The sequence below is a fragment of the Coturnix japonica genome, chromosome 3 (genome assembly GCF_054131305.1).
Source record: "Coturnix japonica strain WE chromosome 3, WE-NBRP24, whole genome shotgun sequence".
Lineage (NCBI taxonomy): Eukaryota > Metazoa > Chordata > Aves > Galliformes > Phasianidae > Coturnix > Coturnix japonica.
This window is the reverse complement of record NC_140665.1, coordinates 39,261,169-39,283,740: the sequence shown is the minus strand read 5'-3', so window position 1 is coordinate 39,283,740 and position 22,572 is coordinate 39,261,169. Positions and strand designations below refer to the sequence as shown.

The 22,572-nt window shown below is 45.6% G+C and overlaps 1 protein-coding gene and 3 long non-coding RNA genes across 6 annotated transcripts; all 4 read left to right on the top strand.

Annotated features, from left to right (window-relative positions):
* The first annotated feature begins 4,959 nt into the window (after nt 1-4,959).
* LOC146761372 (uncharacterized) lies at nt 4,960-10,382 on the top strand. 2 transcript variants are annotated; one of them, XM_085541339.1, is made up of 4 exons: nt 4,960-6,022; nt 6,379-6,720; nt 7,607-7,682; nt 7,772-10,382. In XM_085541339.1, the coding sequence occupies exons 3-4, from the start codon at nt 7,629-7,631 to the stop codon at nt 10,229-10,231; spliced, it is 2,514 nt and encodes an 837-aa protein (XP_085397465.1). In that variant the 5' UTR covers nt 4,960-6,022; nt 6,379-6,720; nt 7,607-7,628; the 3' UTR covers nt 10,232-10,382. The 2 variants fall into 2 exon arrangements, with proteins under 2 accessions (XP_085397465.1, XP_085397464.1); XM_085541338.1 differs by lacking the exons at nt 4,960-6,022; nt 6,379-6,720 and adding an exon at nt 7,018-7,098.
* Nucleotides 10,383-12,905: 2,523 nt separating this feature from the next.
* Nucleotides 12,906-13,603, top strand: LOC146761371 (uncharacterized). The gene is made up of 2 exons (XR_014944996.1): nt 12,906-13,033; nt 13,194-13,603. It is a non-coding gene; the product is annotated as an uncharacterized LOC146761371 (long non-coding RNA).
* Nucleotides 13,604-14,144: 541 nt separating this feature from the next.
* LOC146761370 (uncharacterized) lies at nt 14,145-16,326 on the top strand. Of its 2 annotated transcripts, XR_014943927.1 has the most exons (4): nt 14,145-14,538; nt 14,900-15,241; nt 16,116-16,191; nt 16,281-16,326. It is a non-coding gene; the product is annotated as an uncharacterized LOC146761370 (long non-coding RNA). The 2 variants fall into 2 exon arrangements; XR_014943926.1 differs by having other exon boundaries at nt 14,146-15,241.
* A 4,725-nt stretch (nt 16,327-21,051) lies between these two features.
* On the top strand, nt 21,052-22,064 carry LOC146761369 (uncharacterized). Its single transcript, XR_014944995.1, has 2 exons — nt 21,052-21,494; nt 21,655-22,064. It is a non-coding gene; the product is annotated as an uncharacterized LOC146761369 (long non-coding RNA).
* The last annotated feature ends 508 nt before the right edge of the window (nt 22,065-22,572 follow it).

Sequence of the window (22,572 nt, the reverse complement as noted above, 5' to 3'; positions counted from 1 at the left end):
GTATCATCATTTTCTTGAAGGCTGCCAGTAACTAATCCACTATCTTGGAAATACTTTCATTCCAATATACATAGGTAAGATGGGAAAGAAAGCATCTGCTTTTACCTCCCACCACATTCTCATGACTTCTCTCTGTTTCTATCACTTTAAAAAGCTGAAGGCATCACATTACAATTTATGATAAAGGAGAAAAGTGTGACAGTGTGCATCATGCAGAAACAGAGATACTACAATTAATTTGTGGTAGAAGCTCCAGGTACAAAAATCCTTCAGAAAATGTAGATAATATTTGACAAACTATCATGCCAGCACTGATACATTAGCTTGCGTACCTTGCCTGCCTAAAATGACTTCTCCATCCAGTATCAGGGTGGAAAAAAACCCTGTTTGCTGCTTTCAGTAGATATTAGAAACAAAGAGCTCCAGTTAGACATAGAAGTTCACAACAGAAAATTTTCCCAATATTCATGTTTTACAGCTTTTTATTTGTTTTTCTTTTGATGCATAAGACATGGGAATGAACTTGCTTATGTGAATACAGAAAGAAGAGCTTATGTCCCCTGTTCCAGTCCTGAACACTGAAGTCAATAAATGAATGCTGCTGATTTCTTGGATAACTGTCACTCATTGCAACATGTCACTGCATGAAAATGAACTGGCCTAAAACATGACTTGAATGCATGTCATGTTAAAATGTTGAAGAATAGCCTCTGTTCCCTGATGTGTTCTGTATGAGCTAATACTTTATATAAAAAACTCCTTCTGAGATAACCACCATGACTGTGATGGAAGCTCTTAAAATTAGACTTAATTATTTTGAGTTAATCTGAAATTTTACTCTGGGCTGTTGGTGTCTCAGCTGGCTCCTTGAAACTGAACAGTATCCCAGACAGCGCAGAATTGGCAGCACTGAAGTTGAGATAACTGCCTGTGGCTGATTCAACAGACTCTTGACCAAAATTCAGAGGCTATCAACTTATTTCCACTGGGAGAGGAAACAGCACTCTGCCTAAAAGTGCCTGTGATGCTTTTCATCAGGATTATGTTATGGCTGTTGCTTTTGTTTCTTTCTGTGTTCCTTCTTCATCTTCTCATGCTGTCATTCACACACCTCCATGGAAGACTACCTAGTGAAACCCTTGTATGTATACAGCTAGTACTTCTCAGCAGTCTCACATCTGATTGTTTAATTGGTTTTCCTTGTAATCTATATCTGTTTTGATGGGAGACGCCTTTGGTGGCACAACTTCAGCCACCCGGTTTCTCAAAGAGCTTCTGTAGGTTCTAACAAATGACACAGACAAAAAATAACAATTATATGGTACATGGTCAGTGAGGTTTAATCAAACACAGAGTAAGGATGCATTATGGAAGAGCCAGGAAACACATATTTTCTGCCTTTCTCTGTTTTCAAATAGCTTGTCTGTTACAGAAGGAGAAGGAGGAATTTTAGGTGTCCCTTGAGAACAGGGGCTAAGCATTCTTACCATTTGCATTAGTCACCACTGGATGTCACTAATGCTTCACACAAACATAGAAATCCATGTACATTTTCCAGGCTGTAAAAAAAAATGACTTTAAGGAGCTGGTCTGGAGAAATATTTCTATTTAGAGTGGGATCAGATTGTGTCAGTGTACAACAAGCTTAGAGCTGGTTGAGATCACCAAGTTGTGTTGAACTGGGTGACTTTATAAGTGGTAAGCAGGTATTCTATTGTAAGACTTTGAGAAACAAAGCCTGTAATGATTTTTTTGCATGTATCAGTTAAGAAACATGAGCATTATCCAAGCTGCTAGGGACACTACAAATGGGAAGGTGTTGATATGAGTTGGGTTGTTTGTATATTTTATATTGCATGTAAGTGTACACACATGCACACACAGAGTTCACCTATTATGGATAAAGGAGAGGAAATAAAAGGCTAAAATATGTCAATATTGTACAAACCAGTTAAGAGGAAGGATATGTCTGAGGATTTTAATAACTGCACTTTAAGATGGCAAAGCATCTTCTGTCCAGCATCATGACATAGTTCCACTAGTGGTGTGCCTTTTTGAATGGCTTGCACTGCAAGTCTCAAAAAGACAACTTACTCAGTGACTTATGCTGTCATGACTTTTGCATTAAATTATCAACCACTAGGATACATTCTGCAGATGTATGTAAGATTTCCAGAGTTCAAGAAATCTCAGAGAGGGAAGCACATATGCCAGATATCAGACATACCCAGCTGCTTCAATTTGCTGTGAATTTAGAGATCAACTGTGCAGCCACTGTGCAAGGGATGTCTGTCTACTGCCATCCAGGCAGCTGCTTTGGTCAGATCCAGCAGCCTTGGTTGCCTTCCTCTTGCTGAGAATGCCATGAATTCCCTGGTGTACCCAGATAATCTGCTTGTGCACCACCAGCGATTTGCCAAAGTCTGTCTCATTTCTAGAAATCCCAGAAAAATAGCCAGACTGCTTATTCTTCCAAGATAAAAACTGCAGAAGGTACAAGAGGGTGTGCCAGGCTCAAAACTCTATAACCAAGCAACAGAGAGCAGGAAAAATGGGACAGTATTTATACTATACGGCTTGCTGCAAAAGTCAGGCTGGAGAGGGCTCTGAGCAACTTGATCCAGCTGTAGGTGCTCCTGTTCATTCTAAGAACTTGGACTAGTTGGACTAGACGACCTTTTAAGGTCTCTTCCAACTCAAATTCTATGATTCTATTCTATGCTCAAACTATAATTTCTTTCTTTATTCTTTTGCTATCCTTTTTTTTTTTTTGAATACTATTATTTTTTGCTTTGTTGTCTATTAACTGTCTGCTCTTTTTTCCTTCCATTTCTAGATTGAGGTTTCATTGCTCTTTCATAATTGTCATCTTTTTGATGCTTGTCTGCTTACTAAAACCTAGGCACAACTCAAAGGAAAGTGGCAGCAATACTAATGTATGTAACATGTGAATTTTATGGCGTGGCATACAAAGAAAACCCAAAGTATAATGAGGCTCAGCGTACTAATAATCTTGCTATAACTCTAATGATTTTACATGGGTTATACCAATAGAACAAAGATTTAATTTCTTACTATGAGCAAAAAGACATGCTGAGTCATCATTGGTCAAGGGGAGCTGAATGTAAGAGACATTTGCAGTTCTAAGGGACTGTTCATTCATAGACAGCAGGGCTGTAGCTTTCTTCTAGCAGTCCCTGGGCCAAGGACAGATGCTTGCAAGAAGTGTTGGTTCCTTTGTGGAACAGCATCCTGCTGTAAGACCTTGGGGAGCTGAAACTTTAATCTCGACTCTGACATTAAGTTTCTTTCTGATCAGAGGCAATGTACTTAACCTTTACTTGACTCCATTCCTCCTCATTTCTAAAAATGACACTACATAGCTAGAAACTGCGCAATATTAAAGAAATAATAATGATCCTAAACTCTATTGAAGTAAAGCTTACCCAAAGGCCTGGGAAAAAAAAAAAATCTCTTTTATGAGAAAAGCTGTATTTGATTGGAATTAATTTTGCCCCTTCCTACCAGGATGCTGTCAGGCTGCATTGTTTTCTTCTGAGAAGAATTCTTAATCCTTATGCAGATGGGAAGTAACAATAAACACCATCTGCTGTAAATTAGGTTACTCTCTTAGCAACCACTGTGATCAGGCTCTGTCTCAGCCTCTCATTTTTCTATGCTGAAGTATGCGCTGGCACTTCAGCTTGTATCAGAACAAGTGATTGGAAAGAAAGTGGAAATGAGAAATGAAAAATATTTCTTCCTCTTCTCTTTGTGAGATCCTTCCCTCCCTGCCAACCCTGCTATGTTACTGCTGGGGAGCTCTGCTCCTCACACACCTTCCTCCTCTGGGACTGGTGAGAGAAGAATCATCAATGGGAAGGATGCGACTTGTGTGCAGTGTGAGCAGCTAGATGAGCTGCTCAGCCTTGTGGTGGAGCTTAGGGAGGAGGTAGTTAGACTGCGGACAATCAGAGAATCCGAACAGGAGAGGTTGAGGTCCATTAAGGACTGTGAAATTGAAATTGATGAGTGGTGCCATGCCCTATCAGCCCCGGGATCCAGGCACACAGCTGAGGCTCCCCAAGGAGCATGTTGCCCCCGGTTGCCTTGCAAACAGGCGATAGAAAGGAGTGTGCAGATGGACTGTGCTCCTGCTGCACTGAGCCCTCAGTCCTCCCTGACCCCTACCAATACAAATGTAGAGGTAGGGGGTGTGGGACTGTCGGCAGAGCCTCTGTCCTGCAGATGCCAATCAGACCAAAGTAGTCTGAGAGAAAAGGATGGGTGGAAACAGGTACCGGCGGCTCGGCGAAGTGGGCGTCCCCCCCCACGACCATGCTCGGCTCCCCTGGTGCCTCTGCAAAATAGGTTTAGGGCCCTGGAACCCAAGGGAGAGGTGAATACAGATGTGGAAGCAGCCCCACCTGTGAGGGGGACTCGGGGGAAGCGGACACACTCGCGCCTCAAAACTTCTTCCACACGGAAGGATAGAAGGGTAGTCGTCATAGGTGACTCCCTTCTGCGAGGAAAGGAAGGCCCTGTATGCTGGCCCAACCCTACCCGCAGGGAGGTGTGCTCCCTCCCCGGGGCACAGGTCAGGGACATTGCTGGGAGACTTCCCAGTCTGATCTGCCCTTCTGACTACTATCCCCTGCTGATAGTTCAGGCTGGCAGTGAAGAAGTTAGTAAAAAAAAGCCTTAAGGCTATCAAAGATGATTACAGGAGACTGGGGCGGATAACTGAAGGAACAGTTGTGCAAGTGGTTATTGCATCAGTACCTTCTTGTGGCAGGGAGGGATACTGAGTTGGGCCTAAAAACCCACCTCTTAAACAAATGGTTAAAGAGTTGGTGCAGACATAGGAGTCTTAGTTTTTTTGATCATGGGGCAATTTATTCGGCTCCTGGCATGACAGCTGCAGGCGGAAGTGGTCTGTCTCATAGGGGCAAGAGGGTTCTAGCTGAGGAACTGTCAGGACTTATTGACAGGTGTTTAAACTAGGTAGGATGGGGGAAGGGGACAAAACGAGGGCCGCTGGGTCTGAGGTGGCAGTTCAAGACTTAAAGCAGAGCTCGCTGGGTGCAGACAATGGAGTTAAAAAGCATGGAGAGGGGTGGGGAGATGCTGCCTCTCTCAACTTTTTAAAACGTCTGTCACGTTCAGACGGTGTTGGAAGATGGATGTTTGTGCTTTGTGCCACGTTAATGCCACCATTTAGAGCCATGCTTGCCGTAATGCAATGTATGGCCATGTGCTATATCCTCAAGTAAATCCGGTATTTTAAGGGGAATCAAGTGACTGTCTGATCATTTTCACTTCATCCCTTTTCAAGGAACTTTTGCTTTCATCTTTTTTGCTAATCTTAAAATGCTGGAGTTCCAAAAATGCCCGTTTCAGTTACCATTTGCTCTGGGATAAGAGAACTTGATTAGGGTCGCAATCTACTGTTAACAGAGAACTACAAATGAGAACTTGCCTTTAGTGTATGGAAATAGACGTTGGAAGAAAGTTACTGAAAATACAAACAACTAACTGACTTCACAAGGACAAAGAAAGTATAATTTTTACTATGTGTTTTTTCAGCATAGGAAAACCTTTTCTACCTGCCCTGCTTTAGTTGTACTTCTATTACAAGATGATGCCCAAAAGAAGATGTTTTCACATATATGCGTTGTTGTCTTTCTTAAGGCACGTACAAGTCTGGTTTTTATCATTACTTAAAATTTCATCAAAATCCCAGATTTTACATGATCACCTCATGTCACTTGCCCAAGGACAATTAATAAAATATGCTGCAGTAGCATGACATTAATTTGAACAACTGCAGGAAGTATGTTTGGAGGTAAAGAGTAGGCTTCACGCTTCTAATTTAAACCTCTTCCAGTTGAATCTCTCTGTGCTTTCTGAAGACTCAAAGCACCACAAGGGACGTTTACAAAGCCAAACACTTCACAGGGTCCCATCAGAGCTCCCTGGGCTGAGAAATCTGATTGCTGCTGGAAAGCCTTATTGGAAATAGGTGAGGTGCCTAACGCTGGATAAGCTTAACCTCCTTCTCTAATATGCCACTAAAAGCACTTTGTGGAACACAGTGAAAACACTAAAAAGATCCCTGCGCTGTAGGATGAAAATAAGATACCTTCTGCTATAGTCTTAGGAGAAGCAGAGATTTACTTAAAGTTATGCCAAAAATACCACTGACCCGATGTTTCAGTGTTGACGATCAATTACTCTCTTGATAAAATACCTCGAGGAGCCTGAACATTAATCCTCAATTCTAACCTCTCTTTATGTGATTGTAATGAGCCTTTTTGTTTGTGAGTTTAAACCCTGAGATCACAAGAGTTAATTGCAGCTGAACTTTTATGTCTGTAGATCATGAGTTGTGCTGGAAGGTGTTGCAGCCTACCAAAAAATGAGAAGAGCACTAGTTCACAGCAAGTTGAATCTACGTTACGAGAGCTACATTGGATAGCAGACTTTATTCAACATGTTCTTTGCACCAAACAAGCCAAGACAGCCTTCACTTTTAGCTCTTCACTTGGTCCTTTCCAACCTTGTGATTCTATGATTCTGTGTGTATCACCCAAGGGAGACTTGGTGCTTGCAGGGAGGATAACAGAGAAGACATGAAGATACACCAGAGGGAATGGAGGGGCTCTGAGTGAAATCTACAAAGATTTGGAGCAGTGGCTTGGGCATCCTGTGTTCCTGCAGGTATGCAAGGGGTTGCTTCCTTTGGCTGCACTGCCCTGGTAAATACATATATTTTTGGAACATGTGAACCCCTCCCTCTGCCCCAAGGGCCTTACAAATGGAAGACTGGCACAGCTAGCCTTGGCAACTGGCACTTCACATCACCAAGAGTCACTAAGCCTTTTGTGATGTCATAAATCCCGCAGCAGACCTGGGGCCCCACAAGCACAGCCCCCAAAGCACAGTGCATTCTGGTGCAGGTGCTGGTACTGGTGCTGGTGCAGGTATTGGTACTGGCAGCGTTGGCACTGGTGGTGGTGGTGCTGGTAGTAGTGCGCAGTTTTGACGGATCATGAAGATCCAGAAGCTTTTCCGGAGATTGAGAAAGACATTGAGAAGGTATGTGCCTTCTGGTTTCTGTTCTCAAGGGCACTCAGGTGTGCTTAAAAGCCTGGCAAAATCAGCACATGTCCTGACGATGGCAGCTCAGCCCACAGGCGAATTTGGCCTCCCTGCACATAGCCCATCCCGCGCATATATACCTCCCATGAGGTATATATGACTGCACACCTGTTCTAGACATCATTTCTTCCCCTCTGGTCACCCCCATCATCCCATGCCTCCACTGGCCAGTATCAGCTGGAGGCAGGAAGAAAAGCTGCCTGGGGCTACTGTGGGCTGTCAGCAGCTCTGGGAATAAAGTATGCTGCATCTTTCATAGCAGTCTTGTTTCAGGGGAGAACTTGCTAGTAAACACCATAGTGTGCAGGAGAACATTTAAGTATCTAATAGCAAGTGTGTGCTGCTCTCTCCCAGTTTGCTGTCAGTCTGAAACAGGTGGCCAAGAAAGGGCTGTTAGGAGCGCAATAGGCAGCGTGTGCAACTGAATGTGCCTTCCATTTTCCAGGTGCAGTGCTTGTGTGCACCCCATGGACTACCCTGGTGAGGAAAATCAGGGCCTTTTGGAACCTGAAGTCGAACAGGTGATGGTCTTCTGGATTTATAAAATGCTTGCCATTGCATCGTCCTTTGAGCTGAGTGTTGACCATTTGTATTTGTTAACTTTGAACAGGCAGAGGACAGCACAGATGGAGTATCAGCAGCAACTTCATCCCCGCTCAGTCTCCCCAACATGGGTAGAGTAGCAGCGGCAACTTCTGTCCCGATCAATGACTCCAACAAAGCTGGAGTAGCAGAGGCAACTTCTGTCCCACTTGGTCTCTCCAAGACTGATGGAGTAGCAGACATAACTCCTGCCCCACTCCATCTCTCTAACACGGATAGACCAGAAGCGGCAGATAATGCCAAGTTTGATGACAACTGCATAGATGGAACAGCAGCAGCAATTTCTGACCGGATCAGTCTCTCTAACACCAATGCAGGAGCAGTGGACACTCCTGCTCTGCTTGGTCTCTCCAACACGGGAGGAGAAGCAGCGGCAGTTTCTGCCCCGTTCAATGACTCCAATCCAGATGGAGTAGCAGAGGCAACTTCTGCCCCACTTGGTCTCTCCAAGACTGATGGAGTAGCAGACATAACTCCTGCCCCACTCCATCTCTCTAACATAGGTAGACCAGAAGCGGAAGATTATGCCCTGTTTGATGACAACTGCATAGATGGAACAGCAGCAGCAATTTCTGACCTGATCAGTCCCTCTAAGACCAATGGAATAGCAGTGGACACTTCTGACTCGCTTGGACTCTCCAACACAGATGGAGAAGCAGCAGCAGTTTATGCCCCATTCAATGACTCCTACACAGCTGGAGAAGCAGAGGCAACTTCTGCCCCACTCGGTCTCTCCAACACCAATGTACTGGAAGCGGCAGTTTATGCCCCATTTGATGACAACTACATAGATGGAATAGCGGCAGCAGTTTCTGCCCTGTTTGGTCTCCCTAACACCAATGCAGGAGCAGCAGACACTTCTGCCCCACTTGATCTCTCCAACAGAGATGAAACAGCAGTGGTAACACCTGACCCGATCAATCACTCCAATACAGCTGGAGTAGCAGAGGCAACTTCTGCCCCACTCCATCTCTCCAACACCGATACACTGGAAGCAGCAGTTTATGCCCCATTTGATGACAACTATGTAGATGGAGTAGCAGCGGCAATTTCTGCCTTGTTTGGTCTCTCTAACACCGATGGAATATCAGAGGACGCTTCTGTCCCGCTTGGTCTCTCCAACACAGATGGAGAAGCAGCGACAGTTTTTGCCTTGTTTGATGACTCCTACACAGATGAAGTAGCAGAAGCAACTTCTGCCCCACTCTATCTCTCCAACAGCGACGTACTGGAAGCGGCAGTTTTTGCCCCATTTGATGACAACTACATAGATGGAGTGGCAGCGGCAATTTCTGCCCTATTTGGTCTCTCTAACACCAATGGAATATCAGAGGACACTTCTGTCCCGCTTGGTCTCTCCAACACAGATGGAGAAGCAGCGGCAGTTTTTGCCTTGTTTGATGACTCCTACACAGCTGGAGCAGCAGAGGCAACTTCTGCCCCACTCCATCTCTCCAACAGCGACGTATTGGAAGCGGCAGTTTATGCTCCATTTGATGACAACTACATAGATGGAGTGGCAGCGGCAATTTCTGCCCTGTTTGGTCTCTCTAACACCGATGCAGGAGCAGCAAGCACTTCTGCCCCACTTGATCTCTCAGACAGAGATGAAGCAGCAGTGGTAACACCTGCCGCAATCAATCACTCTACTACGGCTGGAGTAGCAGAGGCAACTTCTGCCCCACTCCATCTCTCCAACACCGATGCACTGGAAGCGGCAGTTTATGCCCCATTTGATGCCAACTACATAGATGGAGTAGCAGCGGCAATTTCTGTCCTGTTTGGTCTCTCTAACACCAATGGAATATCAGTGGACACTTCTGCTCCGCTTGGTCTCTCCAACAGAGATGAAGGAGCAGTGGGAACACCTGCCCCGATCAATCACTCCAATACGGCTGGAGTAGCAGAGGCAACTTCTGCCCCACTCAAGCTCTCCAACACCAACGTACTGGAAGCGGCAGTTTATGCTCCATTCGATGACAACTACATAGACGGAATAGCAGAAGCAATTTCTGACCTGTTTGGTCTCTCTAACACCGCTGCAGTAACAGCAGACACTTCTGCCATGCTTGTTCTCTCCAACAGGGATGGAGTAGCAGTGGGAACACCTGCCCCAATCAATTACTCCAACACGGCTAGCGTAGCAGAGGCAACTTCTGCCATGTTCGGTCTCTCCAACACGGATGGAGTAGCAGCAGCAGCTTCTGCCCCACTCAGTCTCTCCAACACGGATGGAGTAGCAGCAGCAGCTTCTGCCCCACTCAGTCTCTCCAACACGGATGGAGTAGCAGCAGCAGCTTCTGCTTCGCTTGGTCTGACTGAAACCTTTGCAAGTCACTCAAGTTCAGCAAATGGTGTTGAGCAGCGATTTATGAGACAGCCAGAGCTATGGTCTTCTTGGGTAGGAAACCTCTTTGGTGTCACACTTTCCTTCTTCGTAGAAATGCGTAGTCTTGCTTCTCAATAAAGTTCCTCCATTTCACCATAACTGCTGTTGCAAGTGTTTTCTTCTAAGGATCTAAGGCCTCATCTGGAGTATTGTGTCCAGTTCTGGCCTCCCCAGTACAAAAAAGACAGGGATCTCTTGGAAAGAGTCCAGCGGAGGGCCACAAAGATGGTGAAGGGTCTGGAGCATCTCCCCTATGTGGAGAGACTTAGGGAACTGGGTCTGTTTAGCCTTGAGAAAAGAAGGCTGAGTGGGAACTTGATTCAGGTTTATAAATACCTGAGGTGTGGGAGCCATAGTGGCGAGGCTGGTCTCTTTTCAGTAGTGCGTGGGGACAGGACTAGGGGTAATGGGATGAAAGTACAGCATAGGAAGTTCCACACGAATGTGCGGAAGAACTTCTTTACGGTGAGGGTGACGGAGCACTGGAACAGGCTGCCCAGGGAGGTGGTGGAGTCTCCTTCTCTGGAGATATTCAAGACCAGCCTGGACTCCTACCTGTGTGACGTGGTGTAGGGAGCCTGCTTTGGCAGGGGGGTTGGACTCGATGATCTCTAGAGGTCCTTTCCAACCCCTACAATTCTGTGAGCTTGTCCCGTTGTTCTGCGGTCTGTTTGTACAGAACTACAGCAATACAGAGTGCTTGCTTCAAAGAAAACTGTGCACATGGAGGCTGGGAAGCACTGCTGCACGTTGTGTAGATACGAGTACCTCCATGTTTATTATGGTTTGTTGAAGGAAGTAACACAAAACCTTACGACGACGTTCCATATTAATGGCAGTTGCACAGTCACATCTTGTATGACCACATGAAAAATGATTTGCGCTCGGTGCTGTTTCCTGGCAAGCACAATTCCATTGGAAAAGCATGAAAATACAGCCCTGTTGGTGCGTAGTCACGGAGTGCCCCTTCCAAGCAACTCCCTCACTTGGGAAGTGCGGGTGGCTTTTCAGTGACATCTGAACTGGTCCAACAGATGGTTTTTGAGACACGTGTGTTCCTGCCTTGCCTCTGCAAATGCTTCACGGTGCACTTATTTGTGAGATCGATGTTCTGGTTAAAAGCATAAGGATAACCCTGTGTGCACTGCACGTCTAAACATCTGCTTTATGTAATTGTTTTGTTCTTTTGACTTTTGGTCGTCATCATTCCACATCATAACAACGTGTAAAGCAGTGGGAGTTAAAGAGTTAATGTTCTGGTTCTGTGGACTGCCTTTTTTGGGCCGTTCTGGTTCTTGGAGGAGAGGGGCAGCATTCCCCAGAGGACTCTGTGCCCAGAGGAAGAGAGGTGGATCTCCTGGCAGCGCATCAGCCTCTCCCTCTCTCACAGACTCTCTTTTTCACAGCTGAGAAGCATGTAGTTCCCTCTGTGGCCTACAGCATAAAGACTCAACTTTGGACACTATCTTTCTCATTTTGTTTGATTTTGTTGGATTCAGTAAATTAACATTCCTCCTCAGATCGTTGCTGTTGCTCTGTTTCTTTTTTCAGGCCCATCTACTATGTCCCTACCCTCCCCCCCACCATGTTTTCTCAAGGTGCTGGCCCAGCAGTGCCCTGTCTCATTAGTCACGAGATCAGGCTGGACCGGCCATAAATGGTTAACACTTGGGGATCCTGGCGGACAACAGATTGGCCGTGAGCCATCAGGGTGTCCTGGTGGCCAAGAAGGCCTGGGACCTCATTACTACCAGCCTGAACTGTTAATAAAGGTTAATAATCAGAGGGGCAGATCGGACTGGGGAGTTTTCTAGCAATATCCCTGACCTGGGCCCCAGGAAGGCGGCACAATTCCCTATGGGTAGGGTCAGGCTGACTTACCGAGCTCTCCATTCCTCTCAGAAGGGAGTTGCCTATGACAGCCACCCTTCTGTCCTTCTTTCCTGAGAATGGCCCTTTGCACTTTTCTGCAGGGATGTTTCCCTTCCCCAATACAAATGGGTGCATTTACTCTGTCAGCAGTTGGAAGATGTGCAGAGGACATACCAGGAAGGAGCAGTGAGCGATGTCTTTAAACACAAGACAAAGTAGAAGAACAGGTCAGGTGGGCACTAAAGTAGAACAACTCCCAAAGTCATCCAGTGCCTCTAGAATTTATATGGCTTCCTGACGGGGAGGCCATCACTTTGGTTGCTTCTGTTTTGTTCCCTTTCTGCTGCCATTTGGCAAGTGGCAAATCCCAGCTGTACTCCCCAGTGAAAGGACTTTGTATGTGTTCTCCTATTTCAATTTACTGCCTTTTACCCCAGGGGGTCAGAAGCAGTGAATTGCAATTGCTCGAGCTGTGCTCAAGGTAAGACTGCACCTGTTCGTTAAGTAGAGTTATACAGTGTTGTGAGCTCTCATCTGCGGTTGAAACACTGATTGCTTATAGACTTCTGTTATGTTGTGTTTCTGGGCGGTAAAGTAGCAGACAGACACCAAGCAGCATTCAGCTGAACCACCGTGAAAGATTCGTAAAAGAATTTGTAAATAGGAAATCGAACTTCTGACTGCAGTGCTGCCAAGTATAGGTTAAAAATCACCTACCACGGTGCTGCCGTTAGGTTAGGTATCTTTGAAATAGTCACCAGTTAGTAGTGTTCTGTTTCTTTGGCTTGCAGAACTGGAGACGAAAGCGCTGTTTCCATTTTCCTATCTCAGCACGTAGACTTACTAAATGTAATTTCAGAGTGGCACCCAGATCTTTTGAAGAAATAATTGCTGAGCCGTACAAACACCACATTTTTGTTACATTCAGATCTTGTCCCATTGTAATCGTAACCAATTTTACTTTCTTCTTCAGAACCCCAAAATTCTTCTGTTAGATGAAGCAACAAGGTAAGAGAGAGAAAAAAAAATGTTTTCCCGACCTAGCCTCATGTGCAACATAGCTTTGAAGCAGCTGTTTTGAAAGCTGACCTGTTCTTAAAAGAACAAATACCCTCTTCTCCCTACCCTCCCTTCCCCTCCACCTCTTCTGCTTCTCGTTTCTTGTTAGTGCTTTGGATGCTGAAAACGAGTACCTGGTGCAGGAAGCTCTGGACCGGCTGATGGAAGGGAGGACGGTCTTAATCATTGCTCATCGTCTGTCTACTATTCAGAATGCTGATTTTGTGGCAGTCTTCGGTGAGGGCAGAATTCTTGAATGCGGAAAACGTGAGGAACTCCTTGCAAATCCAAATGGACTTTTCAGGAAACTAATGCAGAAACAAGCTTTCCTCCAGAACAGCGATACCTTTGCATTAGACATACAGTCCAGAGAAAATAATCTATTAAAAGAAAACGTATGAGGGAACGTACGAACGATGGAAGCTTACAAACTATGAAGAATGTAACTTATGTTCCAGTCATGTAAAGTAAATGTTCTATTTTTCCAAAAACGTATAAAATATCCTTTTGAAACTTCAATGTGCTTCAACTTTGTATTGAAAGCTTTTTGATAATTATTGTAACTTTTAAAAACGTCTGTCACGTTCAGACGGTGTTGGAGGATAGATGTTTGTGCTTTGTGCCATGTTAATGCCACCATTTAGAGCCATGCTTGCTGTAATGCACTGTATGGCCACGTGCTATATCCTCAAGTAAATCCGGTATTTTAAGGGGAATCAAGTGACTGTCTGATCATTTTCACTTCATCCCTTTTCAAGGAACTTTTGCTTTCATCTTTTTTGCTAATCTTAAAATGCTGGAGTTCCAAAAATGCCCGTTTCAGTTACCATTTGCTCTGGAATAAGAGAACTTGAGTAGGATCGCAATCTACTGTTAACAGAGAACTACAAATGAGAACTTGCCTTTAGTGTACGGAAACAGACGTTGGAAGAAAGTTTTATTATTACTGAAAATACAAACAACTAACTGACTTCACAAGGACAAAGAAAGTATAATATTTACTATGTGTTTTCTTCAGCATAGGAGAATCTTTTCTACCTGCCCTGCTTTAGTTGTACTTCTATTACAAGATGATGCCCAAAAGAAGATGTTTTCACATATGTGCGTTGTTGTCTTTCTTAAGGCACGTACAAGTCTGGTTTTTATCATTACTTAAAATTTCATCAAAATCCCAGATTTTACATGATCACCTCATGTCACTTGCCCAAGGACAATTAATAAAATATGCTGCAGTAGCATGACATTAATTTGAACAACTGCAGGAAGTATGTTTGGAGGTAAAGAGTAGGCTTCACGCTTCTAATTTAAACCTCTTCCAGTTGAATCTCTCTGTGCTTTCTGAAGACTCAAAGCACCACAAGGGACGTTTACAAAGCCAAACACTTCACAGGGTCCCATCAGAGCTCCCTGGGCTGAGAAATCTGATTGCTGCTGGAAAGCCTTATTGGAAATAGGTGAGGTGCCTAACGCTGGATAAGCTTAACCTCCTTCTCTAATGTGCCACTAAAAGCACTTTGTGGAACACAGTGAAAACACTAAAAAGATCCCTGCGCTGTAGGATGAAAATAAGATACCTTCTGCTATAGTCTTAGGAGAAGCAGAGATTTACTTAAAGTTATGCCAAAAATACCACTGACCCGATGTTTAATTTCAGTGTTGACAATCAATTACTCTCTTGATAACATACCTAGAGGAGCCTGAACTTTAATCCTCAATTCTAACCTCTCTTTATGTGATTGTAATGAGCCTTTTTGTTTGTGAGTTTAAACTCTGAGATCACAAGAGTTAATTGCAGCTGAACTTTTATGTCTGTAGATCATGAGTTGTGCTGGAAGGTGTTGCAGCCTACCAAAAAATGAGAAGAGCACTAGTTCACAGCAAGTTGAATCTACGTTACGAGAGCTACATTGGATAGCAGACTTTATTCAACATGTTCTTTGCACCAAACAAGCCAAGACAGCCTTCACTTTTAGCTCTTCACTTGGTCCTTTCCAACCTTGTGATTCTATGATTCTGTGTGTATCACCCAAGGGAGACTTGGTGCTTGCAGGGAGGATAACAGAGAAGACATGAAGATACACCAGAGGGAATGGAGGGGCTCTGAGTGAAATCTACAAAGATTTGGAGCAGTGGCTTGGGCATCCTGTGTTCCTGCAGGTATGCAAGGGGTTGCTTCCTTTGGCCGCACTGCCCTGGTAAATACATATATTTTTGGAACATGTGAACCCCTCCCTCTGCCCCAAGGGCCTTACAAATGGAAGACTGCCACAGCCTTGGCAACTGGCACTTCACATCACCAAGAGTCACTAAGCCTTTTGTGATGTCATAAATCCCGCAGCAGACCTGGGGCCCCACAAGCACAGCCCCCAAAGCACAGTGCATTCTGGTGCAGGTGCTGGTACTGGTGCTGGTGCAGGTATTGGTACTGGCAGCGTTGGCACTGGTGGTGGTGGTGCTGGTAGTAGTGCGCAGTTTTGACGGATCATGAAGATCCAGAAGCTTTTCCGGAGATTGAGAAAGACATTGAGAAGGTATGTGCCTTCTGGTTTCTGTTCTCAAGGGCACTCAGGTGTGCTTAAAAGCCTGGCAAAATCAGCACATGTCCTGACGATGGCAGCTCAGCCCACAGGCGAATTTGGCCTCCCTGCACATAGCCCATCCCGCACATATATACCTCCCAGAATGACTGCACACCTGTTCTAGACATCATTTCTTCCCCTCTGGTCACCCCCATCATCCCATGCCTCCACTGGCCAGTATCAGCTGGAGGCAGGAAGAAAAGCTGCCTGGGGCTACTGTGGGCTGTCAGCAGCTCTGGGAATAAAGTATGCTGCATCTTTCATAGCAGTCTTGTTTCAGGGGAGAACTTGCTAGTAAACACCATAGTGTGCAGGAGAACATTTAAGTATCTAATAGCAAGTGTGTGCTGCTCTCTCCCAGTTTGCTGTCAGTCTGAAACAGGTGGCCAAGAAAGGGCTGTTAGGAGCGCAATAGGCAGCGTGTGCAACTGAATGTGCCTTCCATTTTCCAGGTGCAGTGCTTGTGTGCACCCCATGGACTACCCTGGTGAGGAAAATCAGGGCCTTTTGGAACCTGAAGTCGAACAGGTGATGGTCTTCTGGATTTATAAAATGCTTGCCATTGCATCGTCCTTTGAGCTGAGTGTTGACCATTTGTATTTGTTAACTTTGAACAGGCAGAGGACAGCACAGATGGAGTATCAGCAGCAACTTCATCCCCGCTTAGTCTCCCCAACATGGGTAGAGTAGCAGCGGCAACTTCTGTCCCGATCAATGACTCCAATCCAGCTGGAGTAGCAGAGGCAACTTCCGTCCCACTTGGTCTCTCCAAGACTGATGGAGTAGCAGACATAACTCCTGCCCCACTCCATCTCTCTAACACGGATAGACCAGAAGCGGCAGATAATGCCAAGTTTGATGACAACTGCATAGATGGAACAGCAGCAGCAATTTCTGACCCGCTTGGTCTCTCTAACACCAATGCAGGAGCAGTGGACACTCCTGCTCTGCTTGGTCTCTCCAACACGGGAGGAGAAGCAGCGGCAGTTTCTGCCCCGTTCAATGACTCCAATCCAGACGGAGTAGCAGAGGCAACTTCTGCCCCACTTGGTCTCTCCAAGACTGATGGAGTAGCAGACATAACTCCTGCCCCACTCCATCTCTCTAACACAGGTAGACCAGAAGCGGAAGATTATGCCCTGTTTGATGACAACTGCATAGATGGAACAGCAGCAGCAATTTCTGACCTGATCAGTCCCTCTAAGACCAATGGAATAGCAGTGGACACTTCTGACTCGCTTGGACTCTCCAACACAGATGGAGAAGCAGCAGCAGTTTATGCCCCATTCAATGACTCCTACACAGCTGGAGAAGCAGAGGCAACTTCTGCCCCACTCGGTCTCTCCAACACCAATGTACTGGAAGCGGCAGTTTATGCCCCATTTGATGACAACTACATAGATGGAATAGCGGCAGCAGTTTCTACCCTGTTTGGTCTCCCTAACACCAATGCAGGAGCAGCAGACACATCTGCCCCACTTGATCTCTCCAACAGAGATGAAGCAGCAGTGGTAACACCTGACCCGATCAATCACTCCAATACAGCTGGAGTAGCAGAGGCAACTTCTGCCCCACTCCATCTCTCCAACACCGATACACTGGAAGCAGCAGTTTATGCCCCATTTGATGACAACTATGTAGATGGAGTAGCAGCGGCAATTTCTGCCTTGTTTGGTCTCTCTAACACCGATGGAATATCAGAGGACGCTTCTGTCCCGCTTGGTCTCTCCAACACAGATGGAGAAGCAGCGACAGTTTTTGCCTTGTTTGATGACTCCTACACAGATGAAGTAGCAGAAGCAACTTCTGCCCTACTCCATCTCTCCAACAGCGACGTACTGGAAGCGGCAGTTTTTGCCCCATTTGATGACAACTACATAGATGGAGTGGCAGCGGCAATTTCTGCCCTATTTGGTCTCTCTAACACCAATGGAATATCAGAGGACACTTCTGTCCCGCTTGGTCTCTCCAACACAGATGGAGAAGCAGCGGCAGTTTTTGCCTTGTTTGATGACTCCTACACAGCTGGAGCAGCAGAGGCAACTTCTGCCCCACTCCATCTCTCCAACAGCGACGTACTGGAAGCGGCAGTTTATGCTCCATTTGATGACAACTACATAGATGGAGTGGCAGCGGCAATTTCTGCCCTGTTTGGTCTCTCTAACACCGATGCAGGAGCAGCAAGCACTTCTGCCCCACTTGATCTCTCAGGCAGAGATGAAGCAGCAGTGGTAACACCTGCCGCAATCAATCACTCTACTACGGCTGGAGTAGCAGAGGCAACTTCTGCCCCACTCCATCTCTCCAACACCGATGCACTGGAAGCGGCAGTTTATGCCCCATTTGATGCCAACTACATAGATGGAGTAGCAGCGGCAATTTCTGTCCTGTTTGGTCTCTCTAACACCAATGGAATATCAGTGGACACTTCTGCTCCGCTTGGTCTCTCCAACAGAGATGAAGGAGCAGTGGGAACACCTGCCCCGATCAATCACTCCAATACGGCTGGAGTAGCAGAGGCAACTTCTGCCCCACTCAAGCTCTCCAACACCAACGTACTGGAAGCGGCAGTTTATGCTCCATTCGATGACAACTACATAGACGGAATAGCAGAAGCAATTTCTGACCTGTTTGGTCTCTCTAACACCGCTGCAGTAACAGCAGACACTTCTGCCACGCTTGTTCTCTCCAACAGGGATGGAGTAGCAGTGGGAACACCTGCCCCAATCAATTACTCCAACACGGCTAGCGTAGCAGAGGCAACTTCTGCCATGTTCGGTCTCTCCAACACGAATGGAGTAGCAGCAGCAGCTTCTGCCCCACTCAGTCTCTCCAACACGGATGGAGTAGCAGCAGCAGCTTCTGCTTCGCTTGGTCTGACTGAAACCTTTGCAAGTCACTCAAGTTCAGCAAATGGTGTTGAGCAGCGATTTATGAGACAGCCAGAGCTATGGTCTTCTTGGGTAGGAAACCTCTTTGGTGTCACACTTTCCTTCTTCGTAGAAATGCGTAGTCTTGCTTCTCAATAAAGTTCCTCCATTTCACCATAACTGCTGTTGCAAGTGTTTTCTTCTAAGGATCTAAGGCCTCATCTGGAGTATTGTGTCCAGTTCTGGCCTCCCCAGTACAAAAAAGACAGGGATCTCTTGGAAAGAGTCCAGCAGAGGGCCACAAAGATGGTGAAGGGCCTGGAGCATCTCCCCTATGTGGAGAGACTTAGGGAACTGGGTCTGTTTAGCCTTGAGAAAAGAAGGCTGAGTGGGAACTTGATTCAGGTTTATAAATACCTGAGGTGTGGGAGCCATAGTGGCGAGGCTGGTCTCTTTTCAGTAGTGCGTGGGGACAGGACTAGGGGTAATGGGATGAAAGTACAGCATAGGAAGTTCCACACGAATGTGCGGAAGAACTTCTTTATGGTGAGGGTGACGGAGCACTGGAACAGGCTGCCCAGGGAGGTGGTGGAGTCTCCTTCTCTGGAGATATTCAAGACCAGCCTGGACTCCTACCTGTGTGACGTGGTGTAGGGAGCCTGCTTTGGCAGGGGGGTTGGACTCGATGATCTCTAGAGGTCCTTTCCAACCCCTACAATTCTGTGAGCTTGTCCCGTTGTTCTGCAGTCTGTTTGTACAGAACTACAGCAATACAGAGTGCTTGCTTCAAAGAAAACTGTGCACATGGAGGCTGGGAAGCACTGCTGCACGTTGTGTAGATACGAGTACCTCCATGTTTATTATGGTTTGTTGAAGGAAGTAACACAAAACCTTACGACGACGTTCCATATTAATGGCAGTTGCACAGTCACATCTTGTATGACCACATGAAAAATGATTTGCGCTCGGTGCTGTTTCCTGGCAAGCACAATTCCATTGGAAAAGCATGAAAATACAGCCCTGTTGGTGCGTAGTCACGGAGTGCCCCTTCCAAGCAACTCCCTCACTTGGGAAGTGCGGGTGGCTTTTCAGTGACATCTGAACTGGTCCAACAGATGGTTTTTGAGACACGTGTGTTCCTGCCTTGCCTCTGCAAATGCTTCACGGTGCACTTATTTGTGAGATTGATGTTCTGGTTTAAAGCATAAGGATAACCCTGTGTGCACTGCACGTCTAAACATCTGCTTTATGTAATTGTTTTGTTCTTTTGACTTTTGGTCGTCATCATTCCACATCATAACAACGTGTAAAGCAGTGGGAGTTAAAGAGTTAATGTTCTGGTTCTGTGGACTGCCTTTTTTGGGCCGTTCTGGTTCTTGGAGGAGAGGGGCAGCATTCCCCAGAGGACTCTGTGCCCAGAGGAAGAGAGGTGGATCTCCTGGCAGCGCATCAGCCTCTCCCTCTCTCACAGACTCTCTTTTTCACAGCTGAGAAGCATGTAGTTCCCTCTGTGGCCTACAGCATAAAGACTCAACTTTGGACACTATCTTTCTCATTTTGTTTGATTTTGTTGGATTCAGTAAATTAACATTCCTCCTCAGATCGTTGCTGTTGCTCTGTTTCTTTTTTCAGGCCCATCTACTATGTCCCTACCCTCCCCCCCACCATGTTTTCTCAAGGTGCTGGCCCAGCAGTGCCCTGTCTCATTAGTCACGAGATCAGGCTGGACCGGCCATAAATGGTTAACACTTGGGGATCCTGGCGGACAACAGATTGGCCGTGAGCCATCAGGGTGTCCTGGTGGCCAAGAAGGCCTGGGACCTCATTACTACCAGCCTGAACTGTTAATAAAGGTTAATAATCAGAGGGGCAGATCGGACTGGGGAGTTTTCTAGCAATATCCCTGACCTGGGCCCCAGGAAGGCGGCACAATTCCCTATGGGTAGGGTCAGGCTGACTTACCGAGCTCTCCATTCCTCTCAGAAGGGAGTTGCCTATGACAGCCACCCTTCTGTCCTTCTTTCCTGAGAATGGCCCTTTGCACTTTTCTGCAGGGATGTTTCCCTTCCCCAATACAAATGGGTGCATTTACTCTGTCAGCAGTTGGAAGATGTGCAGAGGACATACCAGGAAGGAGCAGTGAGCGATGTCTTTAAACACAAGACAAAGTAGAAGAACAGGTCAGGTGGGCACTAAAGTAGAACAACTCCCAAAGTCATCCGGTGCCTCTAGAATTTATATGGCTTCCTGACGGGGAGGCCATCACTTTGGTTGCTTCTGTTTTGTTCCCTTTCTGCTGCCATTTGGCAAGTGGCAAATCCCAGCTGTACTCCCCAGTGAAAGGACTTTGTATGTGTTCTCCTATTTCAATTTACTGCCTTTTACCCCAGGGGGTCAGAAGCAGTGAATTGCAATTGCTCGAGCTGTGCTCAAGGTAAGACTGCACCTGTTCGTTAAGTAGAGTTATACAGTGTTGTGAGCTCTCATCTGCGGTTGAAACACTGATTGCTTATAGACTTCTGTTATGTTGTGTTTCTGGGCGGTAAAGTAGCAGACAGACACCAAGCAGCATTCAGCTGAACCACCGTGAAAGATCCGTAAAAGAATTTGTAAATAGGAAATCGAACTTCTGACTGCAGTGCTGCCAAGTATAGGTTAAAAATCACCTACCACGGTGCTGCTGTTAGGTTAGGTATCTTTGAAATAGTCACCAGTTAGTAGTGTTCTGTTTCTTTGGCTTGCAGAACTGGAGACGAAAGCGCTGTTTCCATTTTCCTATCTCAGCACGTAGACTTACTAAATGTAATTTCAGAGTGGCACCCAGATCTTTTGAAGAAATAATTGCTGAGCCGTACAAACACCACATTTTTGTTACATTCAGATCTTGTCCCATTGTAATCGTAACCAATTTTACTTTCTTCTTCAGAACCCCAAAATTCTTCTGTTAGATGAAGCAACAAGGTAAGAGAGAGAAAAAAAAATGTTTTCCCGACCTAGCCTCATGTGCAACATAGCTTTGAAGCAGCTGTTTTGAAAGCTGACCTGTTCTTAAAAGAACAAATACCCTCTTCTCCCTACCCTCCCTTTCCCTCCACCTCTTCTGCTTCTCGTTTCTTGTTAGTGCTTTGGATGCTGAAAACGAGTACCTGGTGCAGGAAGCTCTGGACCGGCTGATGGAAGAGAGGACGGTCTTAATCATTGCTCATCGTCTGTCTACTATTCAGAATGCTGATTTTGTGGCAGTCTTCGGTGAGGGCAGAATTCTTGAATGCGGAAAACGTGAGGAACTCCTTGCAAATCCAAATGGACTTTTCAGGAAACTAATGCAGAAACAAGCTTTCCTCCAGAACAGCGATACCTTTGCATTAGACATACAGTCCAGAGAAAATAATCTATTAAAAGAAAACGTATGAGGGAACGTACGAACGATGGAAGCTTACAAACTATGAAGAATGTAACTTATGTTCCAGTCATGTAAAGTAAATGTTCTATTTTTCCAAAAACGTATAAAATATCCTTTTGAAACTTCAATGTGCTTCAACTTTGTATTGAAAGCTTTTTGATAATTATTGTAACTTTTAAAAACGTCTGTCACGTTCAGACGGTGTTGGAGGATAGATGTTTGTGCTTTGTGCCACGTTAATGCCACCATTTAGAGCCATGCTTGCCGTAATGCACTGTATGGCCACGTGCTATATCCTCAAGTAAATCCGGTATTTTAAGGGGAATCAAGTGACTGTCTGATCATTTTCACTTCATCCCTTTTCAAGGAACTTTTGCTTTCATCTTTTTTGCTAATCTTAAAATGCTGGAGTTCCAAAAATGCCCGTTTCAGTTACCATTTGCTCTGGAATAAGAGAACTTGAGTAGGATCGCAATCTACTGTTAACAGAGAACTACAAATGAGAACTTGCCTTTAGTGTACGGAAACAGACGTTGGAAGAAAGTTTTATTATTACTGAAAATACAAACAACTAACTGACTTCACAAGGACAAAGAAAGTATAATTTTTACTATGTGTTTTCTTCAGCATAGGAGA